The 19,060-nt window shown below is 48.2% G+C and overlaps 1 protein-coding gene across 1 annotated transcript; it reads right to left on the reverse strand.

The window, feature by feature from the left end:
* Nucleotides 1–561: 561 nt before the first annotated feature.
* WRAP73 (WD repeat containing, antisense to TP73) lies at nt 562–17,146 on the reverse strand. The gene is made up of 12 exons (XM_086476166.1): nt 17,065–17,146; nt 16,190–16,342; nt 15,478–15,594; nt 8,605–8,677; nt 7,598–7,701; nt 6,630–6,716; nt 5,645–5,779; nt 5,478–5,555; nt 4,009–4,114; nt 2,851–2,976; nt 1,876–2,067; nt 562–949 (listed from the first exon to the last, which is right to left on the reverse strand). Exons 1-12 carry the CDS (start codon nt 17,131–17,133, stop codon nt 840–842), a joined length of 1,350 nt encoding a protein of 449 aa, XP_086332292.1. The 5' UTR covers nt 17,134–17,146; the 3' UTR covers nt 562–839.
* Between the last annotated feature and the right edge of the window lie 1,914 nt (nt 17,147–19,060).

The following is a 19,060-nucleotide window of genomic DNA, read 5'->3' on the forward strand; positions in this document are numbered from 1 at the left end:
GAGTCCAGCTGCTCTTCCCCGGCTCAACCACCCGCTCCAATTTGGCACTAGATAGTTGGGTCAAAAGCTCCCATTTATTTCAGTTTCCCAGAATGCATCGTTCTGAAGTATCAGTTATGATCCTTCTTGTGAACATTCAGTAAACCAACCTGTGGTAGGTCAGGCACAATGACTGCCGCCTGTTCCCATCTTAGTCTGGAAAAGCAAAACCATTACGGGTAACTTAATTTGCTTTCTCAACAAAGAACTTGTTTTGCTTCAACAGTAACCAATTTGTTAGGAAGTGTCTTACCGATGTATCTACTTCTGCTGCAATATTTAATTCTAACACACCAGGAAAACCTGTTGTCTTACAAGCACCGTAGGCTGTTTGTGTGCCAATAACTGTTTCCTTGTGCTGGGATAAGGAGCTGCCTAATCACAGCGCTGATAATTCAGAAACAGACTTTAGAATGGAGAAGTGCAGGTTTATACTTAGAGTCATACCAAGTTTGTAACTATCAAAATATTTATTGGAAATTATAAAATTTAAATAATAGCTATACATTATGTACACACAGCTACAATTTTAGAAAATAAGGTTTCATAGTTGACAAAGGTCGAGAGAATGTTCAACTACATCAATACTAGAGTTTTCTTGAAATCCAGACTTCATTCTCTACACCTTAGTTGCTACATCACTTCATTCAAATGCAAGCACAGCACTTTACACACTGGAGTTCGGGTACACTCCTTCAAATAAATAATTCATAAATACAAAAACTTCAGACTGGGCAACAGGGTTTGACCCTTTCCTCCTCCTTCCTCAAACTTGGGAGCATTCTTAATGCAAATGATTGTTATTTTACCTCTTCTCTTTCTAAGTAACACACACAAAAGTTGTCCTTACTCAGGAGCGCCATGGAGTCTCCACTAGAATGCCAGGAGAGGGACACGATCTGGAAGTCACCTGCAGAAACAGATCAGAGTTTGTCAGCAAGAAGCTGACAGTCCCTCCTCTTGCTCTGGGAAAAGGCAGCTGGAATAAGTCACACCCATTGCAAAAAACGCCCTCCCCCCCTGGAAGCCTGAAGAGGGCGTTCGGTTTTGTCCCTGCTGCAGTGGAGCCAACCTGGTCTCCAACACCGGGGTGCAGCCAAGCTGCACTACACTCTTGCCCCCACGCCTACGGTTACTTCGTGCCCCCTGTACAAGCACAGACCTTGTGGGCTCGTCATTTTAACACAGACGCCACAAGATTGCTCACCGGGGCAGAGCTGCGTACCCCGAGGGTACTGCTGCTCCCTCTGGCGAGAGGAAAAAGCTGAATCTTTGCCATTTCTTTTGTGTTTAATACACAGAAAGGCATTTATGTGACCCAGCTAACGGCCTCGTGTCGCTCACTGCCAACCATAAAACTTCTCGTCACGCAGGCTGAGTTCAGGTTCAGGTACGTTCTCTCTTTCCACATCAGATTTACCACGTGCATTTTGTTCCCGTTAGTGTTTTGTTGCAATTTAGTTGTTTTCAGAATACCCCAGAACATTATAGCTGTTTCAGTCTTTATTTCAACACTTGGCATTCTGCACAACTACAGTTCCTACGTAAATAAACTGGTAAGAATATAAATCTTGAGAATTCAACATACCCTACAATTAAAGCAACAATTAAATCACTGCTAGCCCCTGTGCTCCCTACTTGATGTACTTTACCATGTTTGCTATGTCTCGTTACAAACCCCTCTTTTTTGAAGATGGAAAAACCTGGTTTTGAAAAGCTCCAAGAACACACCTGAGCTATTCAGACGATAATGCTGGGATCAATTTATAAGTGGAAAAGTATTTTGTAAATCAGCAGCGGACGATGGCTTGTGGAGGGTCCTGCGGGCGGCCTTACCTTCCAGCGGCACCTGCACTGACACGCAGCCCGCGGGGGACCACAAGTAGACTTTGCTGTTTCCTGTACATACAGCAAGTCGAGGCTGTCGTGGGTCCCACTGGAAGGCCTGGACGGCACACAGCTGCTCCAGCACTACAAACAGTTTCAGCTTTTGGATGTCCCAGATCCAGACAGCGTTAGGGATGTTATCTGTCAGGAAAGGAAGAGGTCATCATGTCAATACCTCAAGGATAAAGAGACCATGCTTTTCTTTTTTTTTTTTTTAAAGAAACGGGCAGTAATTGAGGTCCTACCCAACCCAACCCAATTAGGCACCCCACAACAGGGTTCACCATCACTGGTTTTGTCTAGCAGTGCCTTCAATTTTGCCTCAGAAACACTGCAAAAAGGATTAAGACGTGACTTTGTACTCCAGTCCTTCATTGGCTTTTATCAAATCGTTCACAATTACGCTGCCATTGATGGGTTTTGCACCCAGCCATAAACATCCCTTCAGGACCATCGAAGAGAAGATTAAATGTGAATCCCATGACTCACTATTTGAGGTAATCAAAAGCCCCCCCCCCCCCACAGGTTGTGAAGCACTCTGCCTTTCAAGGGACAGGAACGTAAACGGAGGAGGAAAGATCTGTGTATTTCGTTTTCTAATACAGTGAGCTCACATATGTTTGAAGACATGTAAAAAGCACAAAAATCCCCAAAAAATTGGCATTAAATACACAGCCAAGACCGAGCTAACGCACTGATAAGCACTCCTGGCAGCTCACAACAGCCTACACACACTGGAAGACACAGGCAGAATTTCCTCGGTAGTTACACGTTTGCCCAAGGGAGAGCTGATTTTCAACAGGGCCATGAGGCTTCTCATCGTGCAAGAGAGCTGGCCCGTTACTGTCCTCGTTCCCTTTAATTACCAACACACCACACACAGCGAGCAGGTTTCCCCTTCGATGCAGGGCAGCAGGAACTCACCATTTTTGGTTGCCAGGAAGCAGTTGTCGGGACTGAATGCTAACATCCCAATGCCCATTTTGGGATTTGCCCTGTCAGCAACTGGTTTGATGTATTGTAAGGAAACTGGCACCTGGGAAATGTCATCTGGAATTTGAAATAAAAGAGTACTTTACTAAGCAAGCCTGAAAGGGCAAAACAGTTAAACTCCAATTGTTAAAAACACCCCTCATCTCTGAAGCGACAGGATCCTATTTTACACTTCTCTAAGATGTTCCAATCAAAAACTTCGTTTTAAGATACTGCATCTTCATCAAACCAGCTAACTATCCTTGCCCTTCTACAAAAAAAAGAAAGGCTGGAAATCCAGGCAAGTCTGAGATAAACTATGAAAAAAAGGAGACACCAAATTTTCTGCTACCTTTCAACTAGTATTTCAAACAAACCCCAATGCAAAACAAAGGAGATTTACAGCACCACAAACAATGAGACCGTAAAAAAAAAGAAAAAGAAGAAAAAATATTAATTATACATTGCCTGCCATCTCTTCAGTATTTCAAAGCCTGTTGGCTGGAGGCAAGTTTAAAGAGCATTGCTACACCATAGCTAACTACTTCTTAGACAAAAGCCAAATGGCCTTTGTCATGCTCTGCTTTCTTACATGACCTCATACCTAAGGGATTCCTCACTACCCTAAAGCAGACAGCAAGACTGTAACACCTCCCGATTTATTTTTATTTTAATTATTGGAACTGCTGCACAATAGGATAATACTCTTAATTGCAACAGTTCATCCGATTCTTGCAATTACCTGCAACAGTTAAACTAGGTCATGAAAAAATATTGCGTAGCTCAAACAAATCAGAAAAAAAATCCACACAATGTTAACACAACTTTCGCAAGCAGCTCCAAGACGGAGATCTGGCGGCTATCTCTACACCCGAGCAGTTACAGTCCTTTTCTACAACACCCCGCTAGTCTCTGCCCTGCCTTCCAACCAGCAGCCCCGCTAGCAGGGTGCTCACTGCCCTTGGAGCGCCTCAGCTAACTGGGAGCCTGGAGCAGAGGGTCCACAAGATCCCTTCCGCTGTCCAAGAGGCAGAGTTCACCTATAACGTTTATTTATAGAAAGGCTTCAGGTGGCAAACCAGTGTCTCATTTGAGGAAACTTTGGCTTACATTTGCTTTGTGTGCTGAAGAGAGAACTAGCCAACGCTCTTGTTGGAGGGAAAGAAAGTCTCTCTGTTTCAACAGATGGGGACTTCTCCACTTCTTTATACACAATCTACAAAGAAACAAGGGAAAGTTCTACAGAAGGGCCTTGGAGAATTTGTCCACGGGTTATTACCAAATCATCCACATCCCACTAACTCCTTTGCAAGGGTATTATATCTCAGCACCCTCCAGTTCACCAGTGGAGGAAAGGGCTTCAGTAGGCAGCTACCGAGTCCAGTGTTCTCAGAGAATCATTCGCTGTGTGGAACCACGACCAGGAAAATGCTCCTGTGACAAATAATCTTGAAGTCTGAAAAGAATGAGTCTGCCAGAGTACACCTCATTCACTGCTCCCGAGAGCCAAGTCGGGCAGTACAATTCGTCACCTGCACTACGAGGGGAACACGGATTTCATTTTTGCAACACAGACTCTTTCATCAGATACTACGATGTATAAACACAAGCAAAGTGCAACACTGCAGGAGGAAATAGCAAAAATATTTTAATAGTGTGCCACCAAGATATTACTCCCCAACGCCAGTGCCAGGATAAAAGGCACCAACTGCAATTCCTGGCTGCACAGGACAGATTTACAGAGCTATTTCCACATGTTTTCCATTACATGTTTTACACCTGACTGGAAGTAGGGGCATTTTTCAGTTGTGAGAAGTTTTGCTGAGGTGCATTTAATGGCTCATGCCTTGCTGCTGGTTAAGAGGCATCACCACAGTCACGCGAACATCGCAGACTCGCAGTCTACCCACGCAAACTCCTCCAGGACGTCTGTCCGGACGCAAGGCTAGCCCCTGCTCCGCAGCGGCGTGCGGCACGGCTGCACTGTGTGTTCTTTTTACCTTGACTGAGGAGAACAGCTTGTGATTTTTGGAAGAAAAGCTACAGCTCTCCGCCTGCTGCCAACTACCCAGCGTCTGCTGGGCCTTGCAGATACACGTGTGCAAGGATAAAAATAAATGATGACAGATGTTTGCAGGAAACGCTCTTTAGGTGAGCTGGACGAGCTGGTACATAACAAGATGCAAATCTGATCACAGTCCAGTTCCAATGCTGCTTAAAGTCACAACTGTATAAAGCTGAGACAGGTCTCTGCTGTCAAGTTTCCCAGTTTGCCATCATCTGCATCCCCAAGTCTGTAACGCAACCACCACATACACCAGAAGACACTGGCATATGACAGAAGTCATCTGAGAATCTGTTAGTGCTAAAGCTGAGAGGGTTGTAGGTGTGTATTCCATCAAACTCAGAAGGATTCCTCCATTTTTCTTCTATTCCCAAATTTTCATGCAATTTCTCAAGCCCTATTTACACACTAGGAGGGGGGGGAAAAGCAAGGTCCCCAAGATGACATGTATTTACTAGCATCTTTCAGGTCAAAGCACTGCCAATGATGGAGTGGATTTTGGATCCGTACTCACAGTCTTGGTGTTAGCAATGGTTGCTGGATGCTCAAACTCTGTGATCTTCTTCCAAGTTACGTGGTTCAAGATGCGCACCTAATTCGAGAAAGCACGGCAAGGCAAAACTGTTAGGACAAAGTTCTGCAAAGGGTTTAGAGAAAAGAAAAAATAAACCGATTTCTTACCTTTTCATCATAGCTGCCAATTGCCAAAAACTGACTGCTGGGACTCCAGGCAATGGATTTTACGCCCAGCGACCATTCATAAGCCCGATACGTGGAGAGCAGTCTGCCATCAAGGGAGTACAGTAGGATTTTATACTGAAACATAAATACATCAATCCTAAAGACTAACACCACTGTTAAAAGCCGCAGACAGGTGAAACCATTCCTTCCAAACCCTCCCTGCTTAAAGCGCAGCAAGCTGAACACAAAGGGCATGGTCTCTCCGCTGGGACCCGAGACAGGAGGCTCCAGGCTTCCAGTCTGGCTCTTTTGGCACTCGGAGCACGTCCACCCTGTCCCCAAGAGCACAAATGCCCCACTGGGCCTGAACAACGGCCCATCCAGCCCAACACTCAGGAGCAGACTGTCATGGAAGACTCGTGCTCCTTCAGCATCTGCAAGCCATCTGATCAGGGGCGTTACCGCCCTGCCCACTCCCAGGGCCACTGGTTTTGGTCATGCTGCCCGTAACCTCAGGGCCACAGGAGGACACTTTTCTGTGCCTACGAGCTCACCGACTCGGGAGCAGAAAGGACAGCAATTTAGATATTCCTCGCTAACTTTCTGGATGAGTACTTAACTGTAAAAATTACTGTGCAGCGCAACGTAAAGTAAAATGGCAGAAGACTCTTATGGAAGAATTCTTTCATTATTTCAGTAGTGGCTTCTGCAATGTTTACAATTAAACCCTCTTTGAAGATAATTGAGAAAGCAAGCTAGTAAGATAATTCGTGGTCATTAAAGATTTGCGTAACGGTTCGACATACACTTGTCAGGAAATCCATGACCAATGTGACTGTAATATTTTAAATTGTTTGAGTTCAGCTTTTGTTATGTTTAAAAGAAAAAACAATTGTAACAGTAGTTATTTTAGTTACTGCTTTATACGTGGCATCTACAAACCAGCCTGAACTCTCCAAGAAAATAATCTGCTTTTTCCTCATACCTCCAGACACGTATCCCACACTGCCAGAACACAGCCATTAGGAGCCCATTCAATCCCAAACAGATCTTGCGTTTCGGTGTCAAAATGCTGCCCCCAAAAGAGAAAAAAAAACCAAGACCATTTGAAATATTATACTAACAAACACTGTTGCATCTGACCTAACACAGTCCTCTGTTTTATCCTCCTAAGTGCTACCACAAATACAAAAGAGCCTTTTGTTTGCTAGCGTAGAAACAGAAATTTTTTCTTTGGGAATAGCACGCTGCATTCACTCTTTATTTGGTTTCCTCTTTGCAGAAAAGGCAAAGTTGCTATACCTTAAAATGAACAAATTCTTATGAATTTTCCATAAGAAAACAACAGTAGTTACACTGAATCAGTCAAGAAATCTAGCCTAATTCCTTGCCTTAGAAAGACCAGTACAGGATCGTTAGGGAAGAGCCTGGGAACACGACAAGCATCCAGTGCTACTTCACAAGTTTTGCCATCAGCTTCTAATGAGACTCAGAATTCCTCAACCAGAGGTGACCCTATGTACTACAGACTACTTCTTAAGGGGTTTTGATTTCTCACATCCAACACGCTAACGTGCATCCTTCACAGCCTAGTCTCACTGTTCAACAGAAAATATGGCAATTTATATTGTACATTCCAAATGTTCGCTTTTTCAGGCATTTGGTACTTTCATTATCATTAGTGTAGCATAGTTTCTTGTAAATGACCTCATGCAAGAATCTAAGGGTGGAACCTCTGCCTTCCATCAGAAATTCCACAAGCACAGGTAGCAGCCGTTGGCCTCCTGAGCAGAACACGGCCTCGGCAGTATGTCTGCGGGGCAACGGAGGGGCCAGATGCCGGGGAGGAAATACACTGGCAAGTCTAAAACCAGCTGAGCAAAGCGACCGCGCCTCAAGCGGCGTGCCACAGATGCTGTGGTCCACGCAGCGGCTGGCAAGGGCGTCTCTTACTCTCAGTAGCTGCCAGTCGCTGCACACGAAGATGCTAACGAAGTCCTTGCAGTCACGTCTCTCTGCTACTGCCATGTAGCGGCCGTCCTTAGTGAAAGCGATCCCTGCCAGGGAAGACACAGCCGGTTAAAAAGAGAGGGAAAGCAAGCCAGAATAGCTGGTGACCCTTCAACAAAGAGCAGCGACTCCCAGTTCGAGGAGAAGCAAGAAGAGAATGAAAAGTATCTCCACAGAAGGTCACATTAATCAAGGCAATGCAGACTGTTACTAATCTGCTTGTGTCAGCACTTCTGAAACTTTGAGTGTACTATTGCTAAGGATGCAGCTCCCCAGCTACTGCAGAACTTCAGCATGCTTCCAAAAACCACGTTCAATTACTGACAGAGTTGTTACATAAACCCCACAGATTCCAAATAAACAGTTCGTTCAGTCTAGCTCAGTGGATTAGTTATGTGACCACTGGTGCTCCACCACCTTCCAGGCACTGGTCCCCATCCACTCCTGGGTTACGTGTAACAGAACTGTCTTTGCCACTTGCGGGGTGTCACCACACACAAGCCCCAGGCAGGAAACTGCTGACCACAGCCCCGGGGCCAGGCAGGCCCGGCACGAGCTCCCCTTTCCGATCTTTCCACGGGTAAAAGATGGCAAAGGCCACTTTAGCGTTTGTCAGCACTGATGCACCCAGCTTAATCTCATGTCTTCAAGGACCCTTCAGAGGCGAACACAACCAGGCTGCGTTTGAAGAACAGGCACACAGGTCAGGTGTGAGCCTCTGTCCACAGCCCGACGCGCCCAGGGCACAGCCCGACGCGCTGCAGCGGGCGGCACACAGGGACCGATCTCGGAGACCCGCACCCCCGCGGGCGAGCTAACCCCCCAGCAGGGAGGGTGCCAGAGCCTCTGCCGAAACAAGGGTTTCATCATTACACATCAGATTTATTTTCCCTTTCTGACACATTAAAAAAAAAAACCCACCATTCCTGTGCGAGATCTGCGACACTTACCCTGCTGACAAGCTTTGGGATACTTGATGTAAGAGACAGATTTCGTACACAAGGACCACACAGTTATCCGCAGCTGCCACAAAGAGAAAGAGACAAGGAAGTATTTGCTTATTGTTGTAGATAAAACAAAAGCAAACAGAAACCCATCAACCTAATTCAGCAAAGCAGATCAATATTCCTTCTGTGGTTAATTAAACTTTGCAGCTATTCCGTGTAGCTCAAACACAAAGCCCCGCGAAGTAACTCCCTCCAGTTAGCGGGTTGGTTACTCCAAGTTAACGTTACAGTCACACTGAATGCTCTGGAGGGGTATGCGAGATGCAGAACACCAGTACAGATAAAAGCTCTTCATTAACACTAAAGTTACTGATATCAGCACGAATCCAGCTACACGATCGCCGATGTATTGTACATAGACACTTTTCAGTTGGAAAAACACAGTTCCATCGCAGAGTCTGGAAGAGATGAGAAGTTTCTTGCATTTACAAATGAATGAGAAGTTACAGTGGCCCTTGGGACAAGGCTGCCAAGTATGGAAATGTAGCTGTATTTGTCAACTTTTAGGCACCCTCAGCTTTGACAGCTAATTTACATTTTGCTCGTCCCTCCTCAGCCGCCCACGAGAAGGCAACACTACGTAATTACTAAGAATTAGAAAAGAACCGAAACACGCCATGCAAAGCAAGGCATGAAACATCACGTTTGGGGTACTTCTGGAGGCTTGTGCATCCATAAAACACCCAAACTGCAGAGAAGGCAGTCAGCTGCAAAACAAGCCTCTCCACAGCCCTTCAAGGTCACAGCCTGCATTCTGGAAGCTCTGCGTTGCCATCCGCAGATTATTCAATTAAAAACAAATACTTACTCTCCCTTAGCAACGGCAGCCACCCCAGACATGTGTGCATTAACCAGTATGTCATGTGAACCTCTGCATTTCGATCTGGAGCGAGGAATGTTTCCAGTGTGGGTTGTTTGTTTTTTTTTTCTTGTGTTTTCCTACATTTTATTGCACCAAGGTAAGAGATTCCAGAAGAGATGCAGGTGAAACTATTCCTGCAATAAAGTACCGCGGCCATAAAGCTGTCTTTCCCAGAACTACTGAACAACAAAATTACTTCTGATTCATCATCTAAGTAAAACTTAGCACTGTCTAGCACCTTGTCATCCTCCTGCATCACACGCAGACCGTCAGCATCACCAGCAGCCTCGGGAGGAAGCTTCTGCCCCACCTCTCTGCACGTTTGTCCTCAACGCACATTTCCCTTCCCTGAAGTATGCGGGTCCCTGGTGATGCTACAGGCCGCGTTGCAACGGAACTTGGAGGTTTTTTCATTGCTGACACTATCGTTTTTGCTAGAAAGCACGATTCAAGTGATTGACCTGGTGTTCAAATGGAGCTTTGGAATCCTAATAAATGCTGCCTCTCTCCAGAGATACGTGGAGTCCCAAAGCGAAAGAGCAGCATTAGCTGTTCTCCCTCCTGCCTTTCACATACAGAAGAAACTTCTGAAATCACTTTTTTTGTTGTTTATTACAGGAAAGAGCACAACCAGGTCAGATTCCAGTCTGCTTCTACCCAAAGGCAGAAAAGATACTGGACCACTATTTCATGCCGTGTTTATTATTCTCTTCCTTTATTTTACAGGGATGAAGTTACAGCTAGACATCGACAGCACCACCTTTAAGTTTAGCAGGTCCTAGAGGAATCCACAAGATGAACAACATTAATCAGGTTTTATCACTGCGACTGCTCACTTCCAGACACACAGAAACACAGCATTGTTAGCCTGCTCTTCACGCAAGATTTACTTTAAAAATACCAACACAATGCCTACTCGCATTCCTCTACAGCAACTGCAATGGTGACATGCTGCTCGCTCCTATTAGTTGTGGTGTTAAATGTACTGGCTGCTGTTCCTCCCCCGACCAAAACACGCAGCATCCACAACACACATTCTACAGCCACTTAATACAAGCTTAGCAGCTGCAAGCTCTGAATGCTGAGGTCTGGATCGTAATTTTTCCTGACAAAGGCACCCAAGTTTACACTTGTGCTGCTACTCGGCCTCACAACCAACTCCCCTGGCCTGCGGTGCCTCAAACACACTGCACTCCTGGCTCAGCGCCTCGGAACAAGCAAAACCTCACCGCTTGCATCGAGCTCAAGTACATCGGAAGAGGAAAATCTCTAGAGGTGAGAAGCAGCGGGTCACGTGCAGAGCTCTTACTGTCACCTCTGCCTTGCCCAAGACCCCACCGCAGAAGAGAAACCGCGAGTACACCGCCGTTTTGAGAGGCCTCCTGCACCCACCTCCGCTTCACCTTGGGCACAGTCCTCTGCTGTTCAGACTGAGCCTCCTCTAAAAGGGTCAAGCTCTGTAACGCCCCAGAGAAGACAATTAGTCACAACACACCCACAACGAGATCCTCTCTTCACCTTCAGCACCTCTCTCCTGCAAAGGCTGCAAGCTAGCGGGGGAGCACACAGCTGCAAGCCGGAGACCACGTATACGCCCTGCTGGAACTTCACGGCAACCTCCTGCCCACATCAGACAGCCCAGAACCTGAAGGGGTTTGGCCTAGTGCTGGAAACATGTAAAAGCAAAGCATTTCGAGTCTTGAAATTAGGATTCTTTGCACTCAAACTTTTTTATAAACTGAGAAAGTTACATCACGTGCCTAACGTATGGACTTCACGCCTGCCTTGCACAGATTAACAGTACGTTTACAATTCAGTTGTGACAGAGAGAACCTTCATATTCCCAACTGGAACTGAACTATTATTCCACAATCTTGCCCAAGCTGCCATCGTAAACTAGCCTGAGAACAATTATTTCTCAGCTAGCAGATACGGTTATGAGAGACAGAAACATAAAACACAGAGAGGGTGAAAAAAGAAAGCCAAACACTTAAAAAATTACAGCAAATTGCATTGCTCTAATTTGCTTTTCTCAGAGACTTTGTGGGGAAGGGACAACTGCTTTTACAGCAGGAGAACAGACCGTGGTCAATTAAGCCTGCAGGAAGCACTTCTTCACTGATCATTTGAGGGGCACCTTCTCTTTAGCGTAGATGACTCCATTAAGTGGAGTTGTCAAACTCAAATCCTCATGATAATGGTGTCTCAGAAGTTTTCAGCTGTTGTTTTGCAGTGGAAAACCAAACCAAAAGCAGAAGCATTTTTAAAATAGCCTAAAAACAGCTGAGAAATAAAAAGTATTTAGATGGTAACGTGATAAACAGTCTCCAGCGCTGGGTTCAGGACTACGTCCCGATGTTGACAGCTATAGGCAGGTGTAAGACTGGTGGTGATTTTCAATAGATAAAAACACACTTTTAAACAACCTTGCATCTCAAATGACTGTCAACTTTTGTCCCAGACTTGACTGGGTCACAGGGCCTCCTTACATAGCAGTGTCTGTCAGCACCGGATTTCAGAAGATTATTCAGAGCACATTCCTCGACAGAAAGCATTTTTCAACCAATGCAGCCATTTACAGTTACTAAGGATTAGCTCCAACAAACACACACTCCTTTTCCCTGCTGCTGCAGTTTGAAGGAAGCTCCTTAATGCTTCAGTACCCGACATGGAACTAGGGAAAGTACCACATACATGGCTTGTATGTGTGGCTCTTCAAAGAGGCTCTCAAGGACAATGCTGCTGCTGATCTTCAACCTCCATCAAAACCCACGAGAGTCACGAGGAAGCAGGGGATCCATTTGCTTTCTCCGAGTCCTTTACCTCCAGCTTGGTGAAGCTCTACGTGTGCCCATGAATCTGGGCACAACAACGGCCCCGTAAGAGGGGACACATCCCGCGCAGGACAAACCGCTAAGGCGGAACCTTCCGGCCATCGGCTCGCTGCGTGACGTGCCGGGGGCACGCCGAACCGCCCCGCGGGGCGGGCTGCAGCAGGGGAGGAAGCACCCGCGACAAAAGAGGCGACAAGCGATAGCTGCGGGACAACGCGCTGCCTTCCAGCGCGCTGCACCAACCACCATAACCAACACGGTGTTCCAGCCTCTTCAGATCCCAGGCAGCCTTCGCACAGCAGGCTTTCAGAACGGGTTCTTTCAACGCATTTAGATTTGCTTTTGATTAGTCAGATGAGAAAAAAGTACCTCCACACCCCCCACCCCAAAATAACTCTGCTTTTCCTAACAGAACTGCACTCTAGCTTGGTAATAACAAGGTGATGGAAAAACCAAGCTGCAACTATTCTGACCACTTCTCACAAGTACCTGTAAGATCTAAGCAGACAACTAAAGCCTTCCAAGTCTGGAAGTACCTTTGAATATACCCAGCTGCCCAGCAAAACTAGTTTGTGCCCGGCAAAACCTAGTGAGTCTGTATCTCGCCTTGCAGCTGGCCAGTCTGGATAGCAGTGCTGACAGTCCCAAACAGAAGGAAATCTCCAGTCCAGCACAGCAAGAGTTTAAGGAACAAGCCCACATCTCAGCAGGACTTCCATCCTGGATGCAGGCAGAATGATTCCTCCACACATGACACTTAAGCTAACACACAGCACAAAGATGCTTTCAAAATTTTGAGGCAAATAACTAGGTACTACACGATCTTTTGTAATTAAGCACAGTGAATTCCTCTGTATCTGCCAGTAATCCATGGTGGTGAAAAACAACCCACTTCTGTCTCTACACCCTTCTGCTGATAAGACTGTACCGTGTAGTTGCCTTGTACATCACACGGTGTGTTGGGGGAACTGTGTAGAGGTTTAGCCAGGTACCCGTGCCAGGCAATAGTGCTGTACGTGCGGTAACAATGCTGGGACCCAGAAACCTGCACGTTGTCACAGACTCATCTCCAGCGAAGTGCTCACACACTAAGTGCTTATAGAGCATTGCTGCCCATCTCAAAAGACTGAACAGTGTCAAAATGGATTTTGGAAACGTGTGTCAGAATTCTGTGCACTCCTCTCGAGTCAGGAACCGCACGCCCGTCACATCTAAACCCCACCACGTTATTCACTACAACGCTGACCACACAGAGAACTCAACTGCAAGTTAGCCCATGAATAACTTTGAGGCACTAGTAAGTACAGACTGCTAGAAACAAATCAGCACAACCATAGCTTTTAAAACATTTCTAGGAATAAGTTATTTGTGAGCTTACAGTGGAGCTCACACGTCAACCTGAAGAATTACAAGTACAAGTAATTAGTTGGTGTTGTTTCAAAATCTCAGGCTACCAAAGGTAAGCTGCACTGGTCGACAGGGAACCCCTAAGCCCTCCAAGCAATTGTTGAACTTGGTAACGTACATAACACACCAATATTAAGTATCCTGACAGTTTCTGTCTCGAGCTCTACTCGTGTCTGTCCCACCAGACTACGGATTTAGCAGAGAGAGAGTAAACACAGCTCAGACACCGGCATAACCCAGGCAGCTGTCTGACAAAAGCTAATTTAGCAACCTGTTTACAGCTGGAAAGAAAACTTATCCCAACACAGATGCCAACTTGGCAAAGGCTTAATGAAATCCTCTAAGGTCAAGCCGAGTTCTGTTGGGAGGCAATAAATACTTGCCAGTCCACCCCCACACACACGTGCCACGAGACGCTCACTTGCAGCACATAGCACCAGCGTTCAGTTCGGGTTACTGACTACGGCGCTCTGTCCGAGTAGCGGGCATGTCTTTTCTGACTTCAGATTGAAACTCTGGACTCATTTTTTTTTTTAGTTTCATTGCCATCAGGGTGATTAATTCCTGGGAAAACTAAGGCCTAAATTCACCACTCCTCATAACCCACTATCCAAAGGGGTAGGGGAATGGAAAAAAGACTGCTTTATAGGCAGAAAACCACTGCCCCAGTCAGCACTAAGAACCCGTGCCAGAGCTAAACATCCTTGCTGAGAATTCCACAACGTGTGCATCACGAACTACAGCGTCGCTGTACGCGAGTTTCTCCACGGGTTCCCGTGAGAGCACCAGCATTTGCACTAACTCAGTGCACACACACAGAGATGACAAAGTCCCCCGTCTATATTCTACTGACATTGGGATTTGCATGAAAAAAGGAAAAATCTTGCAGTGTAACATCTGAATTCAGTGTTAGTGAGGGTTATGACACAATAACCTGTCATGTAAAATCCTTCTCCAGTTTTGAAAAGAGTAAATACAGCAAAGAGAAAAACGTCTTGCCTGTAGTTCTGAGCTGTGTTCTGACCATTCATCATCGTACTGAATAACACGACTCGTCAGCTCTAATCCAAAGACTACAAAGGCGGCGAGTCAGACTTCCACACGCCTTCCAACCAGCCCAGCATCCACAGACCAGCCTGGATTCTGCCTTAGTGGGGAGTCCAGAATACGGCTTTAATCAATAAGCCCTTACAGGTGTTTTAATTTTAATCTTGCAAGTGGTTCTATCAAAACCAGTCTGACTCCTACGTGTAAAATCAAACAATTATGAAAGTATTTCCAGGACCTGGATCTAAATCTCATCTCCTAGCTCAATAAACCTAGGACTGTATTTTTTAATTCCAAAGCCACTCTTCAACGATTACGGCTTGGGGTTTTTTCCGCTAGAAACCCTGCGCTACAACCAACACATGTGACTTCTAAAACTGCTGCGATGAATGCCAGTTGTCCCTACACTTTTCTCAAACACCTAATTTTACCTCCAAAGCAAAGTGTCCGTTTTCTACCGCATCACCCGAAGCAAGAGGATAAAATGTTAACGGAAGAACCAACATCTAAACTGGAATTAACCTTGATTACATACATGACTATAGGAGAACTGTATCCGCATTCTTTACCACCACTGCAGCTTTAAGAGCTTTAGGTTATTTTGAGAGGCAAAGGGCAGACAGCAACATCTGATATGGCCGAGAGCAATCGTGACTTCACACTTACATGGAACTCAGTTGTATTGAGAATGTGACGACCATCCGGACTCCAGCATGAAGCCACCAATCCTGCTGACCCCTCGTCTATCTTACAGTGCCAGTCCGGCTGCTCCAGGGACCAGACCTAGGTCAGAGAGGAAACCAAACAGACAGTGCAGCCAGCGACCAGCTCAGCAGAGCCTCTGCTCACGAGAGGACGCCACAGCTGAGGCAAGGGTCCTGCAGCGCATACCAGAGAGGGCAGGAAACCTCTGAGAGCCCGCGGCCATGAAGGACTGGCGCTGGATCCCACTACAAAAGTAAGCCTCACACCTCTGCGGGTTAATACTAATTGTACAGCGAGGTGGGTTGGGTTGGTTTTTTTTTCCCTGTGACAAATATTCTGAACATCAAACATTCAAAAAAAGTTTTAGTCCATTTATCAGGTTTGCATGTATTTATTTCCTACAGAACTGAGAAACTGTAAGATAACCTCCAGCTTTGACTTGTTTTGATAAATATTTTCATTCTAAATGGGCGGGGGTTTTTCCAAACTAAGATGTCTGTCATGGTTTTAAAAACAACGGCGTGCTGGCTTACCCTCAAACCACACATTACCAGCAACAACGTGGGTTACTTTAGCAAAAGCACTGCAGCAGCGCTTGCCGTGGGGAAGCTCTCACTCGCACCGCACACAAGTCCCCGACAGGAGACACACTCTGTCCCGCTTTTGACCTTACCTGGACAATCCCACGCTTGTACATGGCACATAATATGAACAGGGAATCGGACGACCACTCTATGTACTGGATCTGGTCCAGGCAAGTGTACAGCTGCAGGATCTGGAGGGTGTCCACAGCCCGGACCACCAAACGGTACTGCGTGCACGACGCCTGAGCGAGAACGAAACCGAAGCCCGGTTGGGGCAGCAACACAGGGCTTGACCCACGGCTGTTACGGTGCCGTGAGGAGACGCTGTGCTGCCGCTCTCTTGGCACATGTCAGACTCAATCAGTGGTTTTAATCCCAGAAAAGCTTGATATGTGCTGTACTCTACTGCAAATGACAGTAGAAACAGCTAAACCAGGAGGGAATGGGGGTTATATTAATAAAAAGAATCCTTATTCGCCCTACCGCTGCTGGTTAACTAGTTTTGCGTTTCAAAAAAATTGTTCTTTGTCTCATAACTATAATTTTATTTAATTAACCTTAATCAGGACCCCATTATAAAGACCCTTGTTGACTAAAAGCCTCTCAGCCAGCCGTCCCACAGGCACAGTTCAGCGTTCGCAGGATCAACAGCACCGTCGCTACTCCTTCAGGGCCAGGGGGGGCCCGCAGGCCAGGCCGCTGCCCGGCCCGGGGGGGCTCTGCCCCGGGCCCGGTGGGGCCCTGCCCCGGAGCCGGCCCACGCCGCACCACACGCATCGGGCCGGCCCCACCGGCCGCCGCGGCGGGGAGAAGGCCGTTGCCTGGCGGTCGCCCGGCCCGAGCCGAGGGGACCCCCGCGCTGCCGCTTCACCCACCGGCCTCCGCAGGCCGCGGCGCCACCGCGGGCGGCCCGGAGCGGCCCCGGTAACACGCGACACCTCCCCCCGCGGCCCCCGCCACTCACCAGGCACTTGCCGTCGGGGGAGAACCTGCCCAGGAGGCCCGAGAGCTTGAATAGCTCCGAGAAGTTCATGGCAGAGCCCGGCGGGGGGAGAGGTGGGGCGGGGGGAGCGGCCGCGCCGCGATTCAAACCCGCCCGCTCCGCCCGCCGCCGCCGCCCGCCGCCCTCGCCCCGCGGCGGAAGCGGGCGGAATGGGCGGGAGCGGGTTGGCCGGACGGCCAATCAGAGCGGGAGGCTCCCCCCCCCCCCCCCCCCCCCCCCCCGCGGCACGTCGGGAGTTGTAGTCCTGAGGGCGGGAAGCCCGGCGGCGGGAAGCGGGCGGGAATCCTCTTCATAACTGTAATTATTATGCAAATGAGCCGTTTAATGAGATGCGGTGTGGCCAGACGCCGGTCCCTCGCTTCCTTGAGCCTCCCCACGGCAAGAGAGCTCCCCCTAATCCGGCGCTTTTCCGCGGGCAGCGTCCCGCGCCCGGCAGCTCCGGCTAATTACTCCTCCCGGCTAATTACTCCTCCCGGCTAATTAGTGACAGCAACGGGAGAACAGGCGGGGTGTCCCGCCAGGTTCCCCAGCGAGGACAGAGCGGCTGACTGCAAACTGCCATAGAAAGACACCAGATAGCAGGATGCTAACAGGATTAGATGAATAAATAAATAAATAAGTAAAGTTTTGGGAGGAGAATGAGCCAAGGCTCGCCAGTTAAGGGGGAGAAGCCTGGATAACCCTTCCCAGGGCACATCGTCCTTCGCCTGGCTGTCAGGGAGCAGAGTCGCTGGTGGTGGGGACCGAGGACCATGACAGGGGGACGTCTGTGTCCTAAAATCAGTCTGAGCCTTCAGGCACCCAGCCCAAAAGATAAGGAGGGTCTGTGTCCCTTCCCTGCTGAACTGCCACCCAGCAAGTCTTCCTCCTTTGGGCCTGCCAGCCCCTACCCCCCTGCATTTTCAGGTGGGCAGCAGCCTGGCTCCCGTGCCCAGCGAGAGCAGGACCCCCCCTCCTTGTTTGGGGAACACAATCACCTCCATTGAAAACGTAAACCTCGGGATCAGAGCACATATTCAAGTCTTGTTTTCATTATGGATTTGGTATTCAGGCCCCCAAAACTGGTTCCAGCGACTCCAATGTGTTTAGGGGTAAATGCGTCTGTTTTCTGGCCCGAAAGGGACAGACCGTGACAGCTGCTCCACAGCCACCATCTGCCCCGGGAAGCCACGTGTGGGTGCCTGCGGGCAGAGCGTGGGCTGCTGGTCCCTGCATGGAGGTGGGCGACTTAGACACGCAGCCAATGATTATCGGTAACAAACACTGCTCAACGATTTCCCCGGGAGCCCGAGCGCAGGCTGGGGGTAAGTGGCCAGCGAAACAGCGGCTTCTGCGAATGGGTGGCAGTAAGAAGGTGTGTCAGCGAGTCCACACAACACAGATGATTAGAGTCTCGTGGCTGGTGGCTTTTAATCAGAACTGTTCAACAATCTTCATCCCTGGGCAAGCCATTTCTCCCACGGGGGGAAGCAGCACGGTCCCCCAAGCAGGCTTCCCCGGTCCTCTGACACCCCAGGAGAGACGAGCTGGTCATTTTGACCGACGCCAGCACAAAACCAACTCAGTCCATCAATCTGCTGAGGGGAAGAACCTCCTTTGGCGGGGCAGTCTATGTCGAGTCTCCTGCTCCGCTCCACCATTATTAACCCCCAGCAGCTGCCCCGGGTGCAGCACTGCCGGTCGGCTGCCGCTGACGGAGCCCCAAGAGCCAGCTTGCCACCGAGTCACTCTGGCACTGGTGACCAGCTTAATTTCCCGGCACGCTTGGCTGAGCATTCCCCACCCCCTTGCAACTGCCTCCTATTCCAGGAAGGAGCGCACAAGCTTTTGCCTCACTTTTCACATAGCTTTCAACCGCTCCAATGTCATTGCCTAGGCGACCGGGACGCTACTTGGTTGTAGTGCAGTAAATAACATAGATCCTCAATCCCAGGCCGCTCCTGTCCGCGGGAGAGCT

The sequence above is a fragment of the Leptosomus discolor genome, chromosome 20, assembly GCF_034619465.1.
Source record: "Leptosomus discolor isolate bLepDis1 chromosome 20, bLepDis1.hap2, whole genome shotgun sequence".
Taxonomy (NCBI): Eukaryota; Metazoa; Chordata; class Aves; order Leptosomiformes; family Leptosomidae; genus Leptosomus; species Leptosomus discolor.

Coding starts and splice junctions, on each gene's coding strand:
- WRAP73 (XM_086476166.1), bottom strand. CDS start 17,133: ATGAACTTCTCGGAGCTATTCAAGCTCTCGGGCCTCCTGGGCAGGTTC. Junction 15,595..16,189: donor ACAAGCGTGGGATTGTCCAG/GTAAGGTCAAAA, acceptor TCTCTGACCTAG/GTCTGGTCCCTGGAGCAGCC. Junction 4,115..5,477: donor CCATTGCTAACACCAAGACT/GTGAGTACGGAT, acceptor GTTTCTTTGTAG/ATTGTGTATAAAGAAGTGGA.